The sequence below is a fragment of the Antedon bifida genome, chromosome 3 (genome assembly GCF_963402885.1).
Source record: "Antedon bifida chromosome 3, ecAntBifi1.1, whole genome shotgun sequence".
In the NCBI taxonomy this organism is placed as follows: Eukaryota; Metazoa; Echinodermata; class Crinoidea; order Comatulida; family Antedonidae; genus Antedon; species Antedon bifida.
In genome coordinates, this window is record NC_136228.1 from 11,380,134 (window position 1) to 11,406,742 (window position 26,609).

The following is a 26,609-nucleotide window of genomic DNA, read 5'->3' on the forward strand; positions in this document are numbered from 1 at the left end:
CGGTTCAAATTGATTGAAAAGCGTCGTATATCCATGACAAAGAATAGAAAAATGAGTCACTCTTCAAAAAATAAAACCGATCGATTGATCAGCTCCCTCTATAATTGGAGACGCCCTTGGTGGCGCTAGACTTAGTATGATTTTGGCTTTTTTTGAGAGAAAAGACCGTTCGCCAACTATACGACGTATAAATACAGTAGTTCATTTAAACTATAGTTTTGTGTTTTTTTTCATTTTAAACTATAGTATGTTAGTCTTTTATTGAATTTTTATTAAATTCCTTTAAAAAAATACATGTGAACGGGTGGGTGTACAGAGTGTGTAGCCTAGGCTAACCCAGATTTTAGTAGCTAGCCTAGCGCCTACCACCTACTACTAGTACTATAGTACTAGGCCTAGGCCTAGAGCTAAATGTTCGTCACATTTATATGCAAGTATGGATTTAAAGATGTATTGTCCCCCAAAAACATGAAAAATGAAGATTAATTAAATCAGACTTTGAATATGTTATTTTGTAGTTTTAATAAAGCTAATCACTTCCATAGAAAAAAAACCCAATGTTTTCACTTGTAAAATGACAAAATAAATGGTTAAATTCAACCAAAAATCCATTGGCTGGCAGCCAATTTGACCATTTTTTTGCTTTAAATTACATTTTTTCCAGGTAAATACATTTATTTCGATCCAATTTTTGGTCAAAGTGGATAACTGTTATGTTACATTAAAATGGAATATTCAATAAAAAATGTTTAAAGAATTATTTTTTCAGGGGGACAATACATCTTTAAACAAACTCAATGATACTTACCAAATGTAATCTTAATATAGTATATTTCATTATACTCATTTACATAATTATAGTCAATGAATAATACGTCTTTAATCACAACTTTTAAGACGTAAATAAACCCGTCGTGTTTATTTGTTTTATGTTAGTCTTTTATTGAATTTTTATTAAATTCCTTTAAAAAAAATACATGTGAACAGGCATTTTGTTTTTTTAATCACTTGTTATATTTGGTTTGGTAGCACCAGTGTGCCACTGATAAAATAAATTGATGACCAATAAATAAATAAATAAATGAGTCAACAAATATTGGCATGGGGATCGGTGTCTCTGGTGGAAGTACATAATCTTTGATCACCTGTAGTGTAATTGCCTTTCTTGTTGGGCTCTAGGATACCATCAGTCCTGTATGATAAGTACGACCATAATTAAGGCCTTACTGCATAGTTTCTACACTGTATTATTATACCATAATATATCTCTATGATTATACTGAATTTGTTATGAACATCCTGGTGGTAATAATAATGGTAAAGAGAAGATACCTGACTCTAAAAAAAATGTCGGCTATTTTGCACTAGGCCTTACATTATCGGTGAAGTGTGACGTGCCTTTGCAGCTAGTGACACAAAAGCAACATTTTGTCCATAGTTAAAAGATTTTATCCATATTATGTCACGCTATTTTTGTTTGCCATACGGCAAGAGAGCCTAAACACAGCAATTATAGCCAACGCTTATTAAAAGGGTACAAATCATTCTTCCTCTTCTTATGTAGGGTCTTAATCTCCTCACAAGAAGTTGGACATTTTTGTCTTTATCACGCCGCCAATTCTTGTAAGTATGAATGCCTTGTATTTCGGGACTTGTATTATTACGGTTTTAATTAATTAATAGATAGATTAAGTTAATTAATAGATTTAGGATCTTTTCTATACTATCTCGTATTACAAATCAGTAATTAAGTTAAGAAAAAAGTATATCAGAAAGTCAAGATGGCACATTGTGTCATCTTGACTTCCAATCGAAATGATGAAGGGTCCGGATTTTTCCTTCTGTAGTTTTCAGCTCTACATAAACTGACTTTAGATGAACTACCTAACGGTATGAAAAACGGGAATTGAAGTTAATTAAACCATGGACTATTAATGACTGTTGAACAACTTTAGGGTTAGGGTTACTATTAATACGTTTACGCGTACTGATCCGGACTAATGATCCAATCTATTGAATTGTTCCGGGACCAAAGCGGAATTGACTAGAGTATGCAGTTTTAGCAAGAACTCTTCCATCCATGCGAACACAAAGCATTTTATCAACGTTCGAGAACGGTTAGAGGATACTTTTGATGGACGTGTAACATATTTCATATTCATCTGTACAGTAATTAAGTTATTTTTTGCGTTCTAAACTTCGTTTCATTATTATGTATAACATATTACAATATTGTTTAAAAGTTTGCATGGCAAATAAACACTAGAAAAGTTAAGGTTTTGGTACCAATGTGTTTCCGAAAGGAAAAATATGGTTGAGAATGTCTCAACGTTTCGGTTGTTATGCTACAACTCGGGTCAATTACAAAGACAGCGACGGTTGTGAACAACCGAAACGTAGAGAAATTATTTTTCATTAGTCGGATTAAAAGAGGTATTTCCGTGTGCAATTTAGAATGAAAGTTGGCAACTTTCAAAACTGCACACATCATTTTAACCTGAGTACTACTTTATTTCCTTATGAATACACGGTGTACCACAAACCTAACTTTACCATAACATGTCTTACTAAATGCAACAACCATACCCTTAGGCTACAACTTGAGAAATGCGTAAACAGTATCGCAATATTCATGAATAACGTAGTCGCTACCGGTGTTATTATTGTTAACCAACATAAAGTTATCAAAAAACATTTCAAAAATTAAATCTATAGATAACATTTATTTTACCAGGGAAGTGTGAGCTTATTTTGAAATCTTCTGGTAAAAATAACGTAGAAGCCTATAGTTTATCTTAAAATATGCTTTTAACAGTGCTATTGTCGCCATTTTGTTGGTTCAACGTTCTAAGCTCAGATGATGCGACCTATTGATCATTGTCATTGATCTAATAATAACACTCTGTATATTCATTTTCATCAAAATGGAATGTATAATTTGCAATAACTATAAAGTACATTTCGCATAGCTTCCGTATTATAAATATATAGATGTCACTCACCTAGGCTATCAATACTCTTTTGTAAACAGTTCCGTAATTCACAATAATATAATTGAAATTCCTTATACACAACTAAAATAATCATCAATTCATTGCGCAATGTCAATTGGTGTAGTGCCGTGTCACTTTAAAAGATATTTATCGCTTATCTCAGAAAAAATAAGCATGATTTTCATATTTTGGATACAAAATATTAAAATCTCTGGTAACGAAACATTGGAATATAAAATAAATGCTATGTTTACTGATGAAACATTGTCACAAAGGTTATAGGAATATATAGTATCCATTCATAAAATATGACGAGTACCGTTTTGTATAGAATTCATATCTGAAGTTGAAATATGCGTTATTTAAACGTTAAAACATTTTTTAAAATTGACGTTACGGCAAAAGAAAATATTTGATGTAGGCCTAATGTGATGTATACCACATTATCACAATTTTTAGTAGCATCTCTGTACAAAAATGATTTTAAAATCTTCGAAAAACGTGATTATTCTTATGTTAAAACACAACATATTACGTTTACTATATACACATTTTAACGTTAGACGACGACATTTGGAAGAATGTGTTGAAAATGTGCAATTTCCAGCCGTCATGGGTCACCGTTCTAAATCAGATGATGTGACCTATGATCCAGTAATTTTTATGGTTAGATTCGAATAACAGTATAACTTTTCATCTTTCACAATACTCACAATAATAGTATTATAGTGAGGGATTTTAGATTTGTATATATGAAAGATAGATATTTATTTGTGTACCACTGTCACTGTCACTACTGTTGTAGTTGTGTTAATAGTCTGTTCATAGAGCAATCTAATTACCTTCTTTCAATCTGAGGTGGTCTATCCAATTCTGAATGGAATCAAGCTTGGTTCATTGTACATTTTTTACAAAGTGTGACCGCCTCCGCTATTTTGTACTAATCGGTATACATTATCGGTGAAGTGTGACTAGGTTACAGCTAGTGACATAAAAGCAAATGTTTTGTCAGATGATGTTTTTATAATATGCATAAATGTTTGTTTGCCACATACGACAGGAGCCGACGCGCCTTATATGTTTAAATGGTGTAATGTCACTCTACTTCTTATGTAGGGCCTTAATCCACTCACAAGAAGTTGGAAACTTTTTAGACTCGCTATCAATACCTGTAAGTATGTATTTAGAGGTTCTTTTCTAACAATTCTATCTCGCATTAGAAATGCAATAATCTTATAACTCAGGTCGATTACAAAGACAAGATGGCACAATACCTGAATGTATTAAGCCATCATTCTTGCCTTTCTAATCGACTGTAGTTATGCATGGAGGCATTTATACCTACATGAGTTATTTTTGGATAGGAGTGTTGCCTTCGGTAATTTTCAGTCCACATAACTAAGATAAACGGGAATTAAGGTTAATTGAACCATGTAAACTGTCGTAGAATATCAACATGCGAAAGTTTCGAGAAGTGCAATGTCTTTTTCTTGTGTTTCTTTTTTTAAATATTTTCAATACATTTACGCGTACGGATCCACTTCTTGATCATAATCTATTGAATTGAAAAGATTCGGTAAGAACTCTTTCGTGGGAACACAAAGCATTTCCATTAAAAAAATAATTTTCAAATATAACTTTCAATATCATTTATATCTCTTTTAATCTCTGGGGCGGATTATGCACTACATGGCATCTGGAATCGTGCATTTCTGAGATTAGATGCTGAATGTCTTCATACGTTCTAAAGTTAAATGATGATAAAACAGAATTCATTTGGATCTATAGGCACCAAACGTGCTAAAATCATTAAAGTACCCACACAGATTTGTCATGATAAAGTGTGCAATCTTGGTGCTATCTTTGATGTGGACATGACCTTTAAAGACCATGTTATTCAAATTTCTAATTCATCTTCATTTCATTTGAGAAAAATTGGTCTCATCAGAAAGTACCTGAACAATTATGCTATTGGAAATTCTCTCCTCCTTTTTGGTATACTAAATCAAAGCGACTCAGCCCTTTTTAAAAATATTGCTGTGAGGATTGTCACTTGAGAAGACACAGAGAACACCCAAGATCTGCATTTCCTCCCAATTCCTGACAGGATTGTTTTTAAAATATCTGTTTTTGTCTACCGCTCTACAATCTACACACTCCAATTGACTTATTTCATATAAACATGTTTGCGATCTGAGATCATCAAACAGATGTCTATTATTCACCAAGAACTTGTCAAGTCATGGGGTAATTGGTCATTTACTTTTGCTGCTCCATTTCTTTGGAACCAACTTCCACAATATGTTAAACCTGCAAATTCAATCATTAAACTCCATTAGGTGTAAATCAAAGCATTTATCGTCTACTCTATGAGCATCTAATGTTTTATGGAAACCAGCAACATACGATTTCATTATTATTATTAGATATTTTTCTTTTAAAACCTTTTGCATTTTATATTTGCTTTGTCTTCTTTGTATTGTATATGGCAAAAAATTGAATAAATAAAAAATATATAGTCTGCACAACGATGATATCGTTCTAACAACGTTTGATTATTATTATGTATTTTAAAAATAACATTAACACTATTACACTAGCAAAGTCCGGTTTGTGGTACACGGTACACCATGTATTTCAAAAAAATAAAGTATGGTTGTAAGAATGGCCCAATGCTTCGGTTGTTTTGCTAGGCAACCGTCTGCTGGAGAGAAGAACATTGTCCACGTTTAATACATACAACAATCATAACGTTATGTTATATTATAAAAATATTTACTGGGCTTAGGGGCATTGTTAGCCCAAGGTGACATCGGGAGACTATACTATATCTCGAGACGAAAATATTTGTTTTATATACCGACAACCCAATTTTGCTGGCTAGGCTATTTTTTAGCTGTTTAGTAAATGACGAGCAATGCTTCCAACGGTCATATTCTGTTTTGCTATTGTTTTTGTGATGAAATTAAAATAACACAGTTTATTACGCTTCATCATAATGGAATATAATTATTCGCAATAGTTATTGATAGTTTGGGAATTTTTATAATTTATATACGCAATACATTTCCGCATACCTTCAACATTGTATAGAATGATAAGTTTGCTAAACGGACCATTGTAGCCTCAAACAGACTACACATAAGAGTACATAACAATATGTGGTATCCATAATAAATATATTCTCACATAATAAAAATTAACTATGAATTAATACGAACCAAAAACAACTCATTCGAATTATAGAACTAGTTAATAGGCCTATATAAAACGTTACCGTCTTAAAAAATCTGTTTCCTGATGTTTACTTTATTTACATTCAGTACATTAGATTATAATTATTTCTTCATTATTATTAAATCGGCTTACAAGGATCGATTTATTTAACAAAAAAATCATTGTATTAAAAGACCAAATAAGAAAGACTCAATGGAAATCCCGTCCATATCATCCGATTTTAAAAGTGCAGGTATATATTTTATTTACGGTGAAATACGTTACCAGATACGTAACAGATGAATACTAATTTATAAGAAACACACGTAAAACCCTATAATTATGGGATAATCATAATCACACCACAAACTCTGTTTTCCCATGTTTTCTGCAACAGTATACGGGTGTCAAAAGCAAATGATCGAAATGGTCAATCAGATTCAGAATAAACCTGGTTACATTTATTTTGTGAATGTCGTGACTCGTTGTTCAATGCCGGTAGTTGATCTACCATGCTCAGTCAATACCCGTCCACTAAGGAATATTGATCTAAAGCAAAACAAAATTACAGTAGCCATAGCAAAAAAGAAAGCAAATAAAGTTGATAAAAAATCACCAAAGCAATGAATTAAAGCAAATAAAGTAAAAGAAAATCACAAACAGCGAAGGATTAAAGCAATAAAGCTAGTATAAAGAACAATCATTTTAATGCATGTGCATTTGCTAAAAGCAAAACACAAAGCATTAAAAAAAACAGCAGGATAAGGCATAACAAAATAAATTTAAAACACAAAAGCATACAAGTACTCTATGCAGAACATATAAAAAAGCAATAACATCTAATAAAGCTGGTTTAAATTAAATTAAATAAAAATTGTCCATAAAGCATAAAACAATCAAATAAGACCTATATTGAGCCATCTCCGTCAAGTCAAGCATTAAACATGGTTGTAAAGGTTTTGCGATATTCAAGTTGATCTGAACGTCTAGAGTAGGAACCAAACATAATGTATTTTTTTGTAATTCTAGGTGCAAAAAAAAACATTTTGACAAGAGAAAATCGTTGATTGGCTATTGGTAATATGGAAACGAGCCAGTTTTCCGGAACATTGGACCGTGAGTCTTCAGTAAAGGTAAGTCATACACATCATTTGTTAGATGGTGCAATAGCCTAATTTGAATTATAACAACCATCAAATTTTATTTAGTATAGACATTTCCGTTCTAAATGTTTTTTACCAATTTAAAATAAATATATGATAACATTATGTTGCCCTGCTTGAAACCCGCTCACGTTACCTTCTTTCAGTTTATAAAACCGTGTGGTTGTAAATTGCATATACTTACTTGTTAAGTCATGGGTTCCAAACGGATTTTTGACTTAGGCCTAATATTAGTGAAAAGATAATTATTTTGGAAAATATGGCGTTTCATACGTATATTCCATGAGCTTGATTTTCAGAAAATCGAAATAAAAAAAAAAAAATAAAAAAGACGATACTAAATACGGACTTAGGGCAAGTCTATAACTTGTTGATTAGTACTATAATTTTAGGATGTACAAGCACATTCAAGGGATGGTAGTCTGCAAGAGGCTTTACCTCAGTGCCGATCGGCATCCATTGGCAGTGATGCTGAAGATGAAAAGGGTAAGAGTTTCAATCAATGATCGTGATAACTCTGATGATTCGTTATACATCACGCATGATGATTCACCAGGTTATTTCAATAGATATTATATCCAAGTATACAAATGTCAAAATATAGGTATATTTCTGGGATTAAAAGTATTTATAAGCAATCATTTATGTTAATTCAAATATTCAAGTGTTGGTTACTGGCACTGTCGCAGTCAGGGTAAAATAAGTGATTTGACTTTAACTTACATATTTAACCATTGATCTCAATAATGGTGCGGTCAAATTTCACCAGCCTAGTGGTTTTATTGTTTTTTTTTGCATTCAAACGCTTTCCTAAGAGATTCAAGATTTCTCCGAGTCTGGATTTTAAATAATGCATGTAGAATGTACTGTCATGTGTTAGTATTTTCTTTTCAAATAAAGAATGATGTAAGTCATGGTCTAAATCTAGATACATTAAAAAAAAACGTAAGAAGTAAAAGTCAGGGTAGCCATAAACACTCATGAGATGGGTAAAGCGAAAGATACTACACAAATGTTACCATATCTGTTTTACTTTCTATATTTTAGATGTGGAAAGTGTTCTTGTACGTGATCACAAGATACCAATGTATACTATAGTTCCTAATAGCCCAAGGAAGGAGTTGGAGTATACAGATTGTATGGACAAGTCAGAAAAGTCTTCTACATTGTCGAAATTATTTTCCAGAGACAAATGTAAGACGTAATATAACATTACAAAACATTTCTTATTAAACAAACAACTTCCATACAGAACTTGTTTTATAATTTTATTTAGAAAGAAGTTTATTTCTTCTTATTCATGAAGGTATAATATTTAAATATTTTTTTACTTTTAAATTTTTGAATAGGGCCTAAAGGTAAACCAGTTAAGAAAGAAAGATTGTTGATTACTAATCTTCCAAAACAATCAAATGAACTTGATCGGTATTTGCAAAATTTTACTTCATTGAAAGAACCAACAGTACAATTTGGAAGGGATCGAACAAAAGCTATGGTGACTTGCGCAAAACCTATTAAAGGTAATTAGTGTTAACTGTATACTAATATATTAATTTTATAGTTAACATATATGCTGCCAATTTTAACACCACCATATATATATCTGTACATAATTTTTTGTTTATTTGTAAACATCATATTATAACTGTGAATGCTAGTATGGTACATGAAAATACTTTCCCTTTATCATTTAAATGTCCCTGGCGCATATACCCATGTGGTCCTTCGTCAGTATTCATCCAGATCAGATACCTGGTCTATGCCTGGTCGGTTGAAATATTTTGGATAAGCACCTTCTATAAAATGACATTAAAGTAAAAGTAAATTTGTCATTTTCTAGAAAAGAATATAACATCACTTTCTGAATCTTTGTTATTTCAATTATAATTCTTTGTTATGACAGATATTGATGAGGTGATATCAACAATTAACGAAACGAAACTTTCTGGTGTAACAATCAGTGCAAAGAAGGCATTTGTTGTTGACACAGTCATTGTGAAGAACTTGGACGAGTCATGCACTGAGGAGGTGCTGAAACTGTATTTTGAGAATCGTGATAAAAGTGGTGGAGGACCAATACAAGAAATGTATCTGGACAAAGAAAGACAACAAGGAATAATACGATTTGAAAACTACAAAGGTTTGTGGCAGATTTTTGTAAACTTCACTGCACCCTACCTCAAACAGAGCAATATGTGAACTTATCATGAAAGAGACATTAAAGAACCTGTTAAAAGGTGGAGGTACTATGACGACATTTACGATACATTGGTTTATCCTGAGTATTGAATAACCTTAATAATTTAATTAACATGTTTTCTTTATAATATACATCACTACATTTATAACAATACAGTACACAACATTTTTCAACCTTGTTATCATTAAACTGTATGCTATTCGTATATATCCACGATTGAGTATGTTACAATTGAGTGTTGGCAGGCAGGTATATAGCCGATTCTAATGTATCTAAATGTTTCAAGTAGACAAATTCCGCCGCTTAACATATGAATCGATATCATAGACCCTTACCGAACCCTAACCGTCCATAATACAGTTATCACATGTGATACAGATTTGCCAATGATAACTGGACAAATATTGTCCTATATGGAGATACAGAACTGAGATTTGTTGTAATGCTTTTGATAATATTTCTGCACAATAAATAGTAAGTTTACATAATTTAAACAATTTTAATATTAATTTAATTTGTTTTGTTATCATTTCTGTTTCTCAAGATGTGAAATCAATCTGTAATACAAGAAAACATAAACTTGGAGGAAAAGAGCTAGACATTTGTCGGTGCTATGATGGAATTGGAGAAATCTTACCAGAAGACCATCAAGATCCAGTTTCTATCCAGGTTGATCCTTACCTATATACCTTTGTTTGTAATAATCAACCGGCCATGGATGTATTTAAGAGTAAACTGTCTAATGCTGGAATACAGATAGAGTTTTTAAAAACGTCTCCATCTGTAAAGTTACATGACCTTGAAGGAAAGCCTGATTGGGATAACTATGCTGCAATCAATTTTAAAAACGTCTGTGACAAATTTGACATACAGTGGTTGAACATTGGAGATAAGCACTTTTCAGATTTCCAGCAATCCATTGAACAGGCAAAGGTAGAAGATGTGGAATTGCAACTACATGACCGGTCATCATCCGTAATTATTGTTGGGGCAAGGGATATCGTTGAAAGTACATTCTGCAACCTCGCAACAAGACTCCAAATTATGAAGAATAAAAAAGACACAATAGAAAGATCTGAAAAGTGCAAACCCTTAAAAATGAAAAAGATTAAATTGCTTAATTTTGGAGAAAAGTCGAAGCGTAAATTTGGAGTAGAATTTTGTATCGATGATAATAGCAGTACAATACTATTTAAAGGACTTGATGGTGACATAAAGAATGCAACCTTGTGTCTTCACAAAGATCTAGAGAACATTGTAGAGGTATCTTTTACATGTGAATCTGAGATTTTCAAATTCTATGATGATGTCATACGTGTCCAAAAGAAGAATCCTCATCACCACATTGAATATGTTATTGAGGAAAACCACGTGAAAGTATATGCTACTTCTGTCGACCATGCTAACGCTGCAAGATCGTCAATTGAGAAAATAAAATTGCAACGATATCCTCTTCAAAGTGATAACATTGAAATAATGGAATCAGCTGAAGGCCAAGAATTACTTGAATCTATAAAAGAGCAAAATATTGTGAAAGTTGAAATGTCGCAAGCAACCTGCGAAATCATGATTTTAGGATATGACACAGTTGTCGGTCAAATTTCTGGTCAGCTGGATGCATTCTTATCCACAATATTAGAGACAGAACAAGCTATAGACAGCGGAGTAATTCGGTTATTAGAACAGTATCATTCACAAGAAATTTGTACTATTGAAAACGCATTGGAAGCATTTTCTGTGAAGTTAATACTTAAAGCAAATTTAGGCTGCATCCTAGTCACAGGTAATCGCTGTGGTATCTATAAAGCTATCGAGAAGTTAGAAATATTTGAAAGCATGGTGCAGACAGTCAAACATCCGATATCTCAACCAGGTTTTGGAAGCTATTTTTTTGAGGAAGAAAAAGGAAGAAGAGCTTTAGAGTCTGTGGAAAACAATTTCAAATGTATCATTGAGGTTGATGACAAGTTAACCAGCCCTGAATTACTGCGACACACGATGAAAATAGGACCTGAGTTGATCATATGCACAGATATAACTGAGATGAATGTTGATGCTATAGCTAAAGATTTTGTTAATTCAGGTATACAGTATTTCTATACAGTTACATTTTTAATGCCGTTGAAGTAAAAAAACACACATTATGTAGATTAAATTAGTTGATATTAAATATTGAAAAACATTTTCCTTTGTGCTATTTTAAATTTCATATTATGACTGGAAGCTTTATATGAATATATATCAGTTTTATTTTCCACTCTTGAATTAAATGTATACTTTTAATTTGTGTTTATTTTTACTTGAAGATTTAAACACATTGTCACTCAGAGAAATGTTTGTTATAGCACATTCTGGCAGCATTTAAATTTCCATGACCAAAAGCCGGCCTTCAACTCAACTCAATCTTTTTATTATCTTAGGAGGAAGAGAAAAACAGATAGAAAGTGATAGAATAATGAAATCTCGAGGTGGTGACGTGCTCCTGTCGGAAGATGCTGATGATCTGTCATCACAAGTGCTATGTGTCTATGAAGAAGCAGATGAAAACGATTGCGCATCTATTGCATTGCTGCCATGTGAGGGGATATATGACTACCCTTTAGCACCATGTACACAGGTGATTTTAGAAGCAACTAAAAAGTATTTTAAAGATAATCCTCGATCGACACTAAAGCGAGTGTACTTTGTAAGTGTTGATATGAAGGTTTGCAAAGCATTTGGATCGGCTATGAAAACTGTCTTCACAGTTAAGAAGGATGGAGAAAATGATGGTTACATTGAAGATTCTGATTCCATTATTAGCCTAGAAGAAGACTCTGTAATACCAATTAGTTCAAGTTCTGGACTGAAGATAAATAATGATGTAGTAACAACGAAAGAAGGCGTTGATATTAAGCTTATCAAGGGAAAAATTGAAGAATGTAAGGTATGCCTTTTTTCTTCACTTTGAACCTAGACTACAATACTGAATTCTATATAGGGTATGTAACAAATTCAATTTCTACAATGTGTTTTGCCCCAGTAATTTGCATTTGGATATATATACGAAAAACATATTAAAAAAACTTTCGTAAAATGTATATCGGAATTGACAAGATTTACGCCCGTAAGCCATTGAAAAGACCAAAACTATAAAACCATAGCTTTAAGAGACTTCATCCTTGATTTGCTCGCTTCTATCACAAATCATCCCGATGTCGCGCCCTTAATAATTGAAATAGTGTTAGCACGAATTTATCTTTTCTTCAGGTGGATGTCATTGTAAATACAACTTCAAGCAATCTTCATTTGGATAGTGGTAGTGTTTCAAAAGCTCTTCTCCAAGCTGCAGGTCCTCAACTTCAACAGGAGTGTGATGATGCTAGTAGTGGGAATATTCAATTAAATGGATTTGTTGAAACTGGTCCTGCCGCTTTGAAATGTCAGAAAGTATTTCACACCGCATCAGGACATTATCATGGACCAACCTCAATGCAGGTTTGATTTTATTTATTAATTTTCTCATATTAAAATGTTGGAATTTCATTTAAACAGATATCTTCATTTGAATCTTCTAATAACAAATTACAAATTATAAATCTGTTTTACTGCGCAGAAAATAATAATAATGTTAATATTAATGATGATGATCATCATGATGATCATGATATATCTGATAAATATTGTATTGTTTTTGTATGTATTTCTATTGTATATTTTAACCTTGGAATACAATTACTTTCAATATACTGTATTTGACAATAAATTTGAACTTGAATAAAACAATGATACATTTATTACAAAGTTATCAAAATCAAATAGTATACATTCAATACACTATATGATAAGCTTCTTTTTTGTAGTTTATTTTTGGTTTGGGTACTATTAAATTTGGCTTAGTTTTATTATAGTAATTGTTTTTAATATTTATTTAAATATGGAGGTGTAAATGTATTCATAATTTTAAACATAGTAGGCTTGTTTTATTTATATACAATCTTTTATCTAACTTCATCCAATTTAGACTCTGTAGAACTTTAGTACTAGAGTCGGTTTTTGCTGCGCATTTTTGAAGAACCTGTAGTGTCTTACTTTGAGTTATATTAACACCCAAAACAACGTTGAAATATTCAAGATGAGGGACCATAAATGATTTGTATAGTGCCTTGAATATATATTGGAAATATATTGTTGTTTTTAGTAATACAGGCTCTGAAAATCCTTACTGTATATACCAAGAAAGATTATTCTCTAATATCACACAATCGATAAGATCATGCACATTGTTCCGTACTTTTACATTAGGTCCTGGACAAATATTTGAATTTTAATATGTTTTCAGAATATAAGAAAACTTGTCAATAAGTTATTCTTATCGGCATCCACCATGAGGTCAATTGCTATTCCAGCACTAGGGACTGGACTTCTTGGGTATCCAGCTGACGAAGTGGCTAATGTCATGTATGAGGAAGCTATAGACTTTAGTGAAAATCAACCACGAACTAATCTAAAGGAAATACAATTTGTGGTTTATTACAAAGATAACGGAACAATTCAGGTTTGTTTTCTTGTAATGTTTTTATTGATACTATTTAGTATCAATCCAAATCAATTAAATTGAGGCCATTTTTCCATAAACTTGGTATAACGTTTAAGTTTATGTAAAGTCTTCAATACAAAACATTACATAATATCTACCACGTATCCTGGATTAAATGTTATTTTTGGTTATATCAACTTAATGTTAGACTTTCTATTGTTATTTTGCGTTTACTTACCTTAATTTAGGCCTTTGAATCTGAGATAAATAATTTGAAATGTCAATCAAGTGGAGATCCTGAAACAATCTGTAGTTCATTTGAGGCAGAGATGGATATGGGATGTGAGCAAGGTGATGATGCTATTGTCAATTTAACCTCAAGTGATTTTGATTTGCGCGCTGGTGGTGGTAAGTCGTTTTTATACAATACATAGTACAGTATAATGCAAAGTGGTTGGCCTATTGTACACTAAATTGTAACACGGTAATATAATTTGATTTAACAAATTGATAAATGAAGGCCATGACTGGCCAGTGATAAACAATAATAAACATAATATTACTGATGAATAAAAAGTTCATAATCATTATTATTTTTCTTTTTACGATTAAGATATGATAGCAAAAGTACAAGGAATGCAGGAGGAAGCGATTGCTGGTGCTAATAGTAGCCCACAACTCACCTTAAGAATTCTTTCACTAGATGAGGAGGGAATAAAGGGAGCAACGAGTAAAATAGAATCAATAATAGACGAGGAAATGACCGAAAAGGTTAATTTTTATATAATTAAAATTGAATGACTTAATATATGTACTGCACAGTGCTCAATAATCTAAACCATATTATATATTGTTATTAGGTTATTATTAGAATCGGAAATGTGGTTTAAATGTCAAAAGAGTACGGTTGAAACACACTTTGCAGCTTTTATGAAATTGTTCCGAACGTCATTCATGTTTTGTGTCATAAAATGTATTAATAATCAATATAAATATTGTTAATTATGCTTCTTTTCATTCTCATTTTATTTGCAGTTATTTAAAAGTGTGAGAACTGAAATTTAAAAAATGAATGTAACTTTACGTTGACTAAAATGTTTCCTTTTGTTGAAGATCTTAAATAAGAAGATTTTTAGCCGATTTACTTCACAACAAATTGCGAAGTTAAACAAGATTGCTGGCAAATTTGAGGTATACATTTTTTTTGCAATTAAAAACACCACCACCATCACGAAGTCTAGTAGTAATAAAGATTCAGAAACTATTCAACATTTTTCTTGGCAACATGGTTAGAAGGTTTAAGATTTTGCTTTTACTTGTATTTCATTTATTGCTTTAGGTTTATATTAATACTGGAAACATCAAGTCCAATATCATTAAATTGGAAGGCAGACATGTTAATGTAAGTGATGCTTATCATGCTATACTTGATTTGTCTGTTAAAATACATGAGGCAGAAAATGAAGAAAAAGAAAAGAAGTTAATCTTAAAACATGTGAAATGGTTTCACACGGATGACAATGATGAAATGGTTGAATTTAATGACGATATTACAGTTCTGCTTGAAAAAGCCGTCCATAAGGAGGAAAAAGAAGTAACATATACTGCAAGTAATAAGCACAAATATAATGTAGACCTCGAGAAGATGCAAGAAACTGATTTGAAGTTGAAAAAAACCTATCTTGTTATTCGTAATGAGTTGAAAGGTACAGTATTGTTCAAAATTGACAACTAGGGATTTTGTTTTATTCATCCTTCCTATCATCTCATTATAAATAAAATAACACAAAATCAACAAGAACTGTTATCAAACTTTATATCGCACGCACATGAGTGTATCATTGTCATTTGATTAGTCAATTATTATGTGCCATTTAGTATTAGTTCTACTGCATGGAAAGTACATTATGGTAATATTGAACAGTATTATTGAACATTCAGCGTCATAAGTTGTTGCTAGGCTGTTGACTTAATTACAAAAAAAATTAACAAACAAAACTAGAATACATGAAGATATGTAATAAATTTGTATCATATTAATGGTTTAGCTGGTACTGTGAGTTTTCCACCCGATTGGACTCCAATGAAGGACAATGAACAGCTGGAAATAGATGAGCTTAAACCAGGTAGTAAACAATATCAACTTGTGGAGACTCGGTTTAATACTGCATTGGATGGACAGACTATTGTTAAGGTGTGATAATTTGTATAAATTCATTAACAATTGGTGACATGTAAATTTTGTAACCATCTCTTGTAATAGTATCATCTTATATGAATACTGTTTTTCTTTAAAATGTTTTCACGCTGCTGCTCGAGCCCGCTACGTCACAAGAGATGACTCATTTATAAGTTGAAAGCAAGCAGCAGTTATAGTATTATAGACACTGACGTTTTTGCTAAAAGGATTCTCGACTACAATTTATAGGTCCCAGCTGCTGGACCCAAAAAACGTCTGGGAAAAGAGTCTATGAGGGCTCATGGTTGAACGATTTTGGATTATTGCCCTTTGATTGGTTGACGCGAATCAACAGATTGAACCGATATATAATACTGTAATTCGCTGTCAGATAATCATCAAAACAGTCCATTAAAGTTTTTGTTTGTAATAAGATACTTCACACTTGAAGTATCTAGGCGTGATGAAGTGACCCCCAGACTTGACCTTAGCAATAAAATAAACTTAAGTGACAGAAATTGAATCTGTGTTTCATATCAAAGTTATTCACTTCTGTAACAAAAAAATAATATTTATTCACGTATAAAAAGAGAAAAGAAACGTTTAATTGTAACCCAAAAACCATTGTCTGACAGACAATTTAAGTATTTTTTTTTTTCATTAAATTACATTTTTTCAGGTAAAATAACTATTATGTGACAATAAAATGACACATTCAAAAACAAATTTGAAATAAAATTTTTCAGAGGGACAATATATTTTTAAAACTGTTACGTCAATAAGCGAGCAGCGTTTTTTGTAAGAAATATTTTTTGTTTAACAATAAATCATGAATGATTCCACCGAACTTACACGAAAATAACTATAACGAGGCATTTAATAAATAGGCAAACTGCCTTAAAATGTGACATGTTTCTCCTTAAAGTGTCACATTTTAAGGCAATTTGCCTATTTATTAAATGCCTCGTTATAGTTTTTTTAACAATACAGTATTTAAAGAACCTGCTTGAATTTGTTGCAAGGATGAAGATAAAGACTGATTTGTGTACTATAATTTCTTTCATTATAGATAAGTCGCATTCAGAATATTGAGTTGTGGAAACAATATGCTGCTAAAAAAGAAACTTTTGAAAAGACTATGCCCGGTCAACAATTTGAACGAGTGCTGTACCACGGCACTGATGATGGAACCATTGATAACATCAACAAAGGTTTTAACAGAAGCTATGCTGGAAAAAATGGTATTTTCACATGAAAAATGTTATTGTAATAATATTAATAATATATATAGTATTACGATATTTAAAATAAATTTGTTTATTTCAGGAAATGTTTATGGGAACGGAACTTACTTCGCTATCTCTGCTAAGTATTCTGCCCGTGACACCTATTCAAAACCAAATGCAAATGGAGAAAAGCACATCTACATGTGTGATGTTCTTGTCGGTAAATATGCTCAAGGACATGATGATGATATGGTGGAACCACCACCTGGCTATGACAGTCTTTGCGATGATCCTACCAATCCTGATATGTTTGTCATATGTCATGATGCTCAAGCCTATCCAAGATATCTTATTACCTTTAAAAAGACCTCTTGAGCAGATAAACCTATTGCAGTACTACTAAACACTGATAGAACAAACAGAAAACTGCTTCATTAATTAACATGATGAACAAAAATGAAGACATGATTCCAAAATTTGATCGTATAAGTTTCATTATGCTTAAAAGTATTTATATTGTATATAAATATTTAAGGCAAATCATATTTTAAAAATAATATATATAATAAAGGTGAACATTATGTATATGCTGAATGTGCATGTCTACATACTGAATTATATAAAAAAAACTGCTCCATTAATTACTATTGTAGTCTATGAACTAAAATGGAGGCAAGAATTCAATATTTCGTAATAAATTACATTTCACTTCAAAGTGTTTGTAATACTATTAATAAATAAATACGGTAATTCATGAGAATGAAGAGATTTATACATATCGGTCGTAAACATTAAAATAAAATTTAATACTGTTCTACGACACTCACACTGTTGGCTGACTGACGACTGATTGACTCCCTACTTCAGTCGTCAGTCAGTCAACACCCGCTGAGGACGGAGAATGGTTTCTCCGAAAATATTACGGAAATTATTTTAGTGTGACTGTCGTAGAACATTATTAAACCTTATTTTAACGGTAATTCATATTTGTTAAAATAATATATATACTAAAGGCGAAAATTATATATATAAATGAATGTGTATGTTTACATGTGTGTACACTGTGGGTGTGCAGGTTAATAGTAGTACCCCAATGCATTTGATGTATGTAGTTAAGTATTTTAATTAATATACAATTGGTTATTGTAAATAGAGGATTTAACAAAAAAAGAATGTTAAGAAGTAAATACTTTGTATTAATGGCATGATACTAAAGGTTAAAATAATGATATTAATGAGGGAAAAACATAAAATAATGAAAAAAGGTATAAAATGGTTAGAAATTATGTAATGAAACATTGAATGAATAAAGGTGGTGGTGAACCACAAAAGGTAAAAAAAAACATTGATAGTTTTTATGTAAACTTGTGGACGACGATGCAACTAGAATAGGCTTACCCCTTCCCTTTCTTATTAAACACAATTCCTCTAACTTATTATAATCTGAGTAGAATATAATCAATTCTTTAATTCATTACATTTTTTAAACATAAACTATTATACAGATATTGCCTGCTTAGAGGTGAAATATAAGATTTGACATCCCCGAGGGAATGATATTTTGCTCGAGGTGTAGGCATACAACAATACATTAGTAAATTGTAGCAACTGTAAAAACCTTATCAACTAATTACGGTACAATACAATTTTCTAAATAGCCGTCGCCATAATCAAGTGGACACATGCAATACCACAGACCATCCGATTCGGACCAATTTATAACACAGTCAACGTAGCCTCAAACAGATTACATTAAAGATGACCTGTTAAATGCTGGCCAACTAAGGATATAGGAGTGATTCTAAATGATTAAAAAGGCTTCATTTCTATTTTCAATTTTGGTATTTTACAGCTCATTCTTTCAAACGTTACATACTGTGAACATTTTTGGTTCAGAATGTATGGTTGATTCCTATACAAATTGGTCCATGTAATGACAAAAAAATGAAATGGTACGGTGTTCAGTAAACCAGTATTCCTGGTCCCCACCAGTGGTCCATTCATGGAAGTACTATGAAGGAAATTTACCTGCTGGTTTTAGATAGAATATAGAGACGCTCCAGAAATTAACTATACTAATATACCTCATGTGCGACAAGTCACGGATTATTAGGTATTTGTAAACTTAATCATTTATTTATTATTTGTAAAACACCCCTGCATTATATAGTTTTAAGAGTTTTTATTTTTTGTTGTAATGTAGTTTTTTTCTCGCTGTCCTTCATACATAAAACAAGATTGTCAAATATCCAATATTGCTTTGTAACCAATAACATTTCATGGACAGCACCCTCTGTTGACTCTTCAAGCATGGACAAAAGTTCAAGGGTCAGAACGAATAACTGACTTTGATTGGTTGGAGGAATGAAACTCATAATCTTTAGGCTGTGACATAAAACCTGACCAATCAGAAATCCTCTACTTAAAGCTTGGTCCAATGAGATGTCAGTTGGGATTTTGCTTAACAAATCCTACAAAATAAAAGTGTTTATTAATAATAAATACTTACATAATATCATGCACATAAACAGTTTTTTTATTAATAGAAACATCATTAAATAATGTACATTCCAAGTGCATTATTACAGAAGAATTAAGTCTTATGAGGATTATCCTTTACTACCCCAAAAACCATAGCTAAAATCGGCACAGGTTCAAGGTACTTCTCGACCATGGTGGTAAAATATGTCTTGGATAAGGATTTTTGGGAAGTTTGGTGTACACATCTGGCTCCAGTTCATCTTTCAGGAGAGTAAGGGTTACCTTATGAGGTGGTTATTATTTTCCTGTTGACGTAACTTTACGATGAGTTGCGATTTTCAAATTGTTAAAGTTGAAAATAAATAACGATAATGAAGATCGAGCCGGACCGCTAATATTTACACATTTTTACGCAATCGTTCATAGTATCTTGGTTCTCTTGCGCATTGCTGGGACACGCAGACGTGAAATGTTGCAAAACCAAGGCCGCAGCCAGGCCCGCATGAAAAATTAAAAATGTATGGGTTTTGATGGTTCAACCCAGCCTAGGATATGAATGACAAACATTAATTTTTTTTTATATTATAATTTAGTTTGACTTACACTTGTTATTTTGAAATATCAGACCTTAAATGTGTACAAAAAACATCGTCGCGTTGTAAAAATTTAAGAATTGTTAGCGCGTTCGGTGCCAAACAGGTGTGAAAGACCCTTTAGAGTTGGACCTCAAAATGTATACACTGCAAGGTATCTGCAGACTGGTATGCTGTCCTCTACATAATATTTGCATATGTAGGGATTGTAGGCCAATTACATAATAATACATACCTTCATTATGGCTAAATAGCATTTGACTGTATGGGTCCATATACCATTGTTATGAGTCCAAGAGTAGGACTTGTTCCCAAGTAATTCAAACACCATCAAGAACAACGAACTAACTCCAAGATCAACAGAATATTCTGTAATAACAATTTAAGTTTTGTTACCTTACTTTTAAAAACAATGTTAAATTAAATTGATAATTACAAATTTTAATTAAAATTCATAACATATTATAGTAATGTAAATATATATATATATAATAGCAATGATTTGAATAGCAATAATAACATTATAAGGATAACAACAAATACAATAAATATGTGAAAGTAATCTAAAATCATCAGCTGTTTGCATTTTGCCAATATGTTGTTTAATTCTATTTCTGTCAAAAATTCCCAAAGGGGTCAATATGTTTATTTCTATTTTTGTTGTTAAAAACAAACATCGCAAACCTTTCAAATCCAATAACGGTAGTTGACAGATGAACTCCGTGCTCAATGGGACGTGGATTGTTTGCTTCAATAGTAAATTCCTCAGCGCTGTTGTGATATTAATCCACTCGGGCTGCGTACACTGAGGTAAGACTTGAACTAGAGCTTGTACTACGGCTGCCAGTAGATCGTCTTTGGCGGAATAGTTGTGAAAAATGTCCTGCAAGATAGATAGTAAAAAACTACATTATCTTAAATAGTATTTTAAATTATTAAGAGTTTAAAAAGTGAATAGGAACATCCCATTTACAACAAACCTAAAGGCTCTTTTGAACCTGATCTGGCACGGCGCCGGCAAATCAAATTGAACGTTAATGTTTTGTTTTCACGTGGCTAGGTGCATATCAATCGGCGCAAAGCCGTGTGGAGCGTTGTGAAAACGAAACATTGACGTTTGATTTGATGGCGCCAGATCTGTACCGGAACAGGTGTGAAAGACACTTAAGTGTGTTGAACAGATGTTTTTGTTCCATACGTAGGTCTAAAGTGGGACAAAATAAAATTTCAAAAACACCAAGTTTGTCAATTCAATGCTTGTTCAAGTGGACAAATCATTCCGATTGTTGGGGATATACTGAAGGTTTGGTTTGTCATCATATTATCATCATTTATTTCTTATTTATATCTGTTGAATGTCTATTTAATAAAGCCAACTGAGTTTCTATGAGATAATAAAGTTTTATTGTATTGTATTTTGCATATTAAAAAAATTCCGTAAAATGAATGTGTAACATCATGGAGAATTCTCCATGGTAACACATAGTGCCTGTATTCAGTACGGCATACAGTATTCACATTATAAGCATATAATCTGATGATAAAGGGAATTAAAATTTGCATATCAAAAATGATAACATACTCATAACCAATAATAATCATAAAATTTAAATAAAATATCTAAAAATAGGTTAATAACAACTTTGTTTACGGACGTCATTGTTCCAAATTTCAAATGTCAGCCACATACACTGAATTCTAACAACAAACATAAATCATGGTATGTATTGCTAATCAGTGTTAATTAACTGGACCATATTGTACACACTATTGACGTAATTAACGTCCAGAAAATAATAACAACTACTATCAGTCAGATAGGAAAATACACTGTCAATGGCAGTGTAGCACAGTGTGTCCAGTGGATTATGATCGCAAGATCGGAAGTTTTAGACCAATGCTTGTCGCATTAGACACACTCTACACTTACGTGTACATGGGTACGACCAATCATAATTGTGCTAATTACTAGCTGCATAATTAGTGGATCTGTTTATACAGTACATAGGTCTGTTTGTTGTATTCACATAGTACAGTAAAACCCCTCTTTGGAGTTCATAAAAAGGGGTGTTAAAAATATCCCCTGAATAGCCTCTACTTTAACACTATCATGACTGTAACAGTATATTTTCCATAAGTTTAAAAAATATCTTTTTCTTTTCCCCCCTCATATTGAGCAGTTTTTTTGTCCATCCAACAGATAAACAAGTGCCCGCACTAAAACAGTTGTATCAACATTCTCAAAATACTGCTACATAGCAGCTCTATAAAAGTCCTTATCATAACAACAACAGATATTAAGTTTTAAACTACATCGATATTCTGCACATTACCATTGCATTTTAAAACGGTAAAAAGCAACGAGAGCACTTTAGATATTAAATGTTGTGTTTATGCAGGTGTCTCATTTATTAGTTCCTGCGTATCCATCAACACGTTCTCTTAATGACCGCACGGCACAGATGAAAGATTAAAACTAAAGCTTTCACGGCAAAGGTGTCGAACATGACCACTTTAAACAGGAACATGTGTCTGGTTTTAAACAGGTAAACAAGTACAATGTAACTCTCAAATGCTAAAAAGTATGTAAATTTGAAATCATTTTTACGATTATGAATGTAATACTGTAGAAATAACTAATTATAGATTTTGACATTTAAAAATAAACACTTAAAATACGAAAACAAGTACAGAATTTTGCAAAATATTCTATAGATTAGAATTTGGCATTTAAAAATAAATATGTGTAATATGAACAGTGCCTGACTTCAAGTGCACAGTACAATTATATTTGAAATATTATTTTTTTGTGATTAGAGTGTCTAGCAATTATTATATCCTATTTATAGAATTTGACATTTAAGCATAAAAACAGGAACAACTGGTTTAATACAGGTAAACAATGCAATGGAAAACTAAAAACATATTGGATAGGTAAATTTGAATATTGTACTCTACTGTATGTAGTATGTATGAACATAAAAAAACACAAGAATCTCTTGTCTGTAAATTTTGCATTGAAAATGATAAAAATCAATATTTTTTAATACAAGGATGATAAATTATAAGAATACGTTCTCAGTTGAGATTAGCACTTCAAGATAATAGACAATACAATTTTAACTCTGATCTAAATTTCATTTTTGATTGTTCTTTACGGAAGGACTGACTTTAAGCCTGCATCCTCTCACTCACAGGTGTGTCCTAACCACTAGACCACATAGCATCTTGACAGGTCATGTGAAAGACATGTACAGTGTAATTAACCTCTGTGATTGTGAATACTAAAATGTCCTGAACAAATTTCTCGTCTGGTTTGTATGGTACACTCAAACTATCACTGTAGACAGGACAGGTAAATTCATCATTATTATAGAGTATCACGGTGTGACGTCACAACGATAGAGGGCGCTGCATGGTTGCTAGCAAACCAAAACATGCGTTCAGCACTACTATGTTGATAAACAGTAAAGATCTGTATTTCTATCAAATTACGTATCTTAGCTTGATTTTTTTTAACTTATAGTTAAACTGTAGTTGAAGAATAAATAGATTATTAAAAACAAATTTTTAGTGATCTTTTGAAATTTTAGTTTGTTTTTATTGAAAATTATTAAGTTTTAAAATGACTTCTTCAATAAGCCTATTCCAAACCATTGGTGATCTTGGAGTCACTCAGGCAGGCTGAACGCATTTTTAACCACGCAGCGCCACCTACCGTCGTGACGTCAGCACCGTGATACTCTATAGTAAAATGGTAAGGACGATAATATCATAAAACTAAAATAAAAAACATGTGATTAACCATTTCTGCATCAGTTATAACTTTGTATGTTATATGTATTTTGTTAGCTCTTATTTTATTGATTTCATATATTTTAGTAACATTGTATCAGAAGATGTTAATTAATTTTTTGGGGATGTAAATATCCTTTTGTAGATTTAGAATCCCTGGTACCATATGCAAATGATGCTTGGTATCAAAATAAAAAGGTAGAGAGAAAAAAGTTGTTAAACTGAAATCAAACTTAGGTCTTTTAAGGTATGCTCCATTCCAACTCAAACTACGGTAAAACTTTTTTTAGCAAGGTGTAGAATATGCCTACTTTTCGATTCTACGCAAAAGATCAAATTCTTTTTTATTTTGTTTTACATCTTTGCGATTTTCTTTTTTGCCTTTTTATTCCTTGTAGAAATGAATACAAATTATTTGACACTTTGCAATGTATAGTTACATCTCTTGGTAGATTCTAGCTTGGGAATACAGTATATGCTTGAATGCAGTGTATAGACAGGTAGATGTATATTAGTTTCATATAATTATGATTATCATTGAGTCTAGCAATTATGTATTATAGAATTTGGCGTTTAAGCATTAATATCTAAATAGAAACAAGTGTCTGGTTGTGCATTACAACACTGAATACTAGACAGTTGTTAAACAGGCAGAGCTTTATAGCTAAATACATGTTGCTTTATAAAATTAGGATATTAGGTCTACTGTCAGTACATTATAGAGAGTTAAGCAAAACAGGGTGGATCTAGGTGTTAGCATCAGGTGCATGCTTCCCTCATTAATAATCAGGTAAGAATTATGATGTTGTACAGTGTGTTGTGCATTTGGAGTTTTTCAAATTTATTATTAGTAATAAATATGGTTGTGATATGCCCCAATTTGGTAGTGATATGACATCAACATGTCCATATATGGGCACATAAAATGTTTTTGTCACATCAAGTTTGATAGTGTAGACCGAGCTTAAGAAACGCTGGATGTGCCCTGAAAAAAAATGAATTTGGCATTATTATCCTAATAATTAAATCAATGTGTTTTAACAATAAGAGTTATTTCAGACTTGTCATTTGGTGGTTTAGAGTTTTCTATCTCGGTTTAAATTAGTATGATTATAAGATGTAAAATGCATATTAAGAATTTTATGATTTTATCAATATATATGCGACTTTATTATTATTACAAAAAATACAAAATCAATTTTCATATTATATAAGTTACTATAAAAAAACAGCGCAAATAATGAGCAAAAAATGATATGAAATATTGTATGTCTGCTAGTAGTATATACCCACAAAATATGTAAAAAGAAAAAAAAACAATAAAATTGATTATCTAATTAACATTCTCAATACACACTTACGTGAAAAATGTGAAGAAACAAAAATTAATCAACATGGACACAAATTTATTCGAGAAACGTTTTGAAGACATGGATCAATTGAGGCGTCATTACCTTACACTTACTCGCTCATCCATTCATAAATACCAACATCATAGCCAGCCAATCATTAATTACTACAGGCTCGGAACTGAAGCATGTCTATCATATGTTATGCACACAACCTACAACTGCTATCAAATAATATGTCTCTGGATCTAAGTCAAGTTTCTACACCAAGATAGGAGGATTATTTTGCAGTTTAGCTCTGAGGATATTGGTCTATTTTAAAGCAAGTTAACATTTTTGTTTTGATTTACTGTAGGTGATGAAAAGTTTGTACATTTAAACCACGGCAAGGATTATTTTGCAATAGGAAAACTCAGTGAGATGGATGAATTTTGAGATGAGTTACTACTTTAGGAAAACATACCACGACTGTTTATCTTAAATTTTGTTGACAAAGACCAAAAATTGAATCAATGGCTTATTCTGGACGAAGACAATGCTTAATACACTCCACATAATATCAACAACCATTGTCAGCATCTAGTAAAGTTTGATTTCAATTAAATAGGTGTATACTATCAAGAAAAAGATTGATTCTGGCGACCATGAAAATATTGTGTCAATAAAATATAATCAGTATTGTGCAGTGAAAAAGTCATTGCTTTTAGACCAAGCTAAAACTTAAATGTATAGTGAACAAAGTGGACACAGAGTGAAGAGATACATTCCCAGGAGACTGAACAGTTCAGCACAAACCCAATTCTATCTTAATAGTTAAAATTAAAGACAAAGAATTTCTAAAGGAAGTACTTTAATTGGCTATTTATCCTTTAATTGGCTATTTATCCTTTTAATT

The 26,609-nt window shown here is 31.8% G+C and overlaps 2 protein-coding genes across 3 annotated transcripts in view; one reads left to right on the plus strand and one right to left on the minus strand.

Annotated features, from left to right (window-relative positions):
• Window positions 1–7,291: 7,291 nt before the first annotated feature.
• LOC144838142 (protein mono-ADP-ribosyltransferase PARP14-like) lies at window positions 7,292–18,879 on the plus strand. The gene is made up of 16 exons (XM_078693502.1): window positions 7,292–7,342; window positions 7,765–7,858; window positions 8,420–8,566; window positions 8,722–8,892; window positions 9,276–9,512; window positions 10,117–11,655; window positions 11,993–12,498; window positions 12,822–13,049; window positions 13,894–14,109; window positions 14,340–14,499; window positions 14,705–14,862; window positions 15,205–15,282; window positions 15,431–15,797; window positions 16,140–16,285; window positions 17,340–17,511; window positions 17,597–18,879. The coding sequence occupies exons 1-16, from the start codon at window positions 7,292–7,294 to the stop codon at window positions 17,869–17,871; spliced, it is 4,545 nt and encodes a 1,514-aa protein (XP_078549628.1). The 3' UTR covers window positions 17,872–18,879.
• LOC144837820 (gem-associated protein 4-like) overlaps window positions 17,893–26,609 on the minus strand; it is a 40,375-nt gene continuing 31,658 nt past the window's right edge. For both annotated transcript variants that reach the window (XM_078693091.1, XM_078693090.1), the window contains exons 12-14: window positions 21,255–21,453; window positions 20,806–20,939; window positions 17,893–19,967 (exon numbers count right to left, since the gene is read on the minus strand). In XM_078693091.1, the coding sequence (XP_078549217.1) occupies window positions 19,659–19,967; window positions 20,806–20,939; window positions 21,255–21,453 (642 nt within the window). In that variant the 3' untranslated portion in view covers window positions 17,893–19,658. The remainder of the gene's footprint in view (window positions 19,968–20,805; window positions 20,940–21,254; window positions 21,454–26,609) is intronic.

What these genes read in the sequence shown, in the direction of transcription:
- LOC144838142 (XM_078693502.1), top strand. Translation starts at nt 7,292, where the DNA reads ATGGAAACGAGCCAGTTTTCCGGAACATTGGACCGTGAGTCTTCAGTA. An exon ending in ATGGACCAACCTCAATGCAG is followed by an intron (nt 13,050 to 13,893) that starts GTTTGATTTTAT and finishes ATATGTTTTCAG; the next exon opens with AATATAAGAAAACTTGTCAA. An exon ending in AAGCTATGCTGGAAAAAATG is followed by an intron (nt 17,512 to 17,596) that starts GTATTTTCACAT and finishes TGTTTATTTCAG; the next exon opens with GAAATGTTTATGGGAACGGA.